We start from the raw sequence: 2,354 nt of genomic DNA, 5'->3' as shown, positions 1-2,354 counted from the left end.
TTCCCACACGTGCCAAAATAACGGATTACTTTTCAGTACCTATCCCCGCTTGGCCTCATCTTCACAGAGACGGGTTTGGGGGTACTTCTCGACGGAGCGCGCATCCAAGATGCTCACTGTCCCCTAAGACTCCGGTTTCTTCTCCCGTCCCCTTACATCCCACAGGCCAGCGGCCTGCTCAGGCTGCTTCTTTCACCTGGAATGCCTTCTCTCTCCCTCTCCCGAATCAATCCTAGATACTCAGTGAATGACATCTCAGTCCCCAGGCTGTCCCAACCCTCTCCACCTGCCTCTGAGGTCCAAACCATGAAATCCCCACTTGTCTGTTAACACCTCAGTTGTCCCACCCAGTCCTAGTAGACTAGATGGGGCACATCTTATCTGTGTCCAGCTAGGAGCTCCCGGAGGACGACAGAGCTGTGCCTGAGTCACTTCTGTGGCTGAACTCTTCTGAAGTCCTCAACTCTAGAAGACTCCACCACACCGTGGCTGCTCAGAGATTACTGAGAACTGACCTGCTTAGGGAGAAGCTGAGCATACTGGCAAATGACCAATGGCCCCGCCCCAGGGTGTAGGGGAGTAGATGACAGACTTGGGCCATTTGTAAATGTTCACAGGCACCCAGAGCAAGGTCCAGCTACACGCCAAGACATAGATGTCTGCTGGACAGTCCTGCCCAGGGCAGGAGAGGGACTCTGGCAATCACAGGCACAGTTGGCAGTGGCCTTCTGGTGTGCCTTGCCCCTCCTCACCCGGCTCCCAACTGCTCTCCCTTTGTCCCCCACAGCCCAGGCAGGGAAGCAGGGCAGAGGGGGGATGGCAAGCCAGGCACTGCCAGTCCCTTCTCGGCTTCTCCCCAAATGCATATCTCGACAGTTTCCAGTTGCAGCCAGTATGGCTCACCCACCACAGGCAATGAGGGGTCATGGAAAGAATGTGGGCTGCGGAGTCCGACAGGACTGAGTTCTCAAGACCCCAGCTCTGCCATCTCCTGAGAGGTGTCCCCAAGCTTCCTTGTCTGCCATAATGATATACAATCCCAGCCACCTGCCTACGACGGGTGCCCTGCCTTGGAAGGGGAGCCTACCCCAGCACCTCCCCTCCCTCGTACAGAATTCATGAGGAAATGTAAGGAAAATGCCAGAACTCAGAGGGCATGTAATCAGTGACTACTGTGATGATGAGTGATAAGGGGGTTGCCGGGGTTTTTTTGAATTTTGGCGTTGAATTTTTTTCTTTGGACAAATCCGGCTCATCTGGTGGCCTTCGAGTGAGAGCAGATGTGTGCTACAAGCTTCCGGTAGATGAGTGCAAGTTCATTATCCTCCCTGAGGTACACGAACCATCCTACTTCTTTGAAACCAAATTCATAAGTGAAGCCATAATATTAAAGTCCACGTCCACGTGACAGCAATTAAAGGTCCCCTGAGCACATACACAGCACGTCTTTTTCAATTCTGTAAGAAGCTTATACATGGCTAAGTGTGATCTCTAACTAGCCCCATGAGCAGTTACCTGGGGGTTGGGGGAGACTGGTAGAGACCCCAAGTGTGCTGCTTTCACACCCCACACCTGCCTACGGTTCAGCCATGTCTCCGCTCACTGCTAGTTTCCACCCAAGGGGACTTGGAGTGAGGACAGAAGGTAAACTTTGGGTCTTCTCGCTTTGCTGCTTATCAGCAGGTCTGGTGACGGTGAGGTGGGTGGGGGACCCCAGGTTAGAGGACGAGAACGAAGCTGTGTTTCTGAGTCTGGCACATGACCGACTTGCCAGATGAATTTTGTATGAATCCACGATTCTCCTGCTGTCAGTCCCACCCCGGTAACCCCCAGTACGTCAGAAACCGGACAGCGGTGGCCCCCTAGCTGGGTCTCCGGGGCGAGGAGATGGTAATGACATACCTGGAAAGGACTCTGTAGTCACCAGTGTCGTCTTCCAGGTCATCTGAGGAGCGAACAGTTCCGGGTGTTACGAATACTGAACTTTCTACGTGGTCCACGTGTTTCCGTTTTTCCTTTTTTTTACTGCTGATTGATTCCTCCATTACCTTTTCTTCTAGAGGGTTTGCTAAGTTTTCCGAACGTGGGGATTCCTGGGACTGAAGGACAAGACAACCAAATACAAGTCAGCATCTCACGCTGAGAGGTTGAGAGTCACGCCACCCAGCAGCGCTGTTTTGCCTCGGTCCCAAGGCCCAGCTAGAGTGACCCTCTGACTCCGCATCCCCCGGGAATTCCAGCACGGCCTGCCTTGGAAGGGGAGCCTACCCCAGCACCTCCCCTCCCTCGTACAGAGTTCAAATGCTCCAGACTCGTGCAGTGAAACTGGTCAGTAGGATCTGTTTTAAAATTCT

General features: G+C 53.4%; 1 protein-coding gene across 1 annotated transcript in view; it reads right to left on the bottom strand.

The window, feature by feature from the left end:
• The window catches only part of CLMN (calmin), a 40,933-nt gene that overhangs the window by 9,601 nt on the left and 28,978 nt on the right, over nt 1–2,354 (bottom strand). The window contains exon 10 of the mRNA XM_023522951.1: nt 1,903–2,099. Coding sequence (XP_023378719.1) covers nt 1,903–2,099 — 197 coding nt within the window. The remainder of the gene's footprint in view (nt 1–1,902; nt 2,100–2,354) is intronic.

Source organism: Pteropus vampyrus, unplaced genomic scaffold (genome assembly GCF_000151845.1).
Source record: "Pteropus vampyrus isolate Shadow unplaced genomic scaffold, Pvam_2.0 Scaffold367, whole genome shotgun sequence".
Classification (NCBI taxonomy): domain Eukaryota; kingdom Metazoa; phylum Chordata; class Mammalia; order Chiroptera; family Pteropodidae; genus Pteropus; species Pteropus vampyrus.
This window is presented reverse-complemented; position numbering and strand designations above follow the sequence as displayed.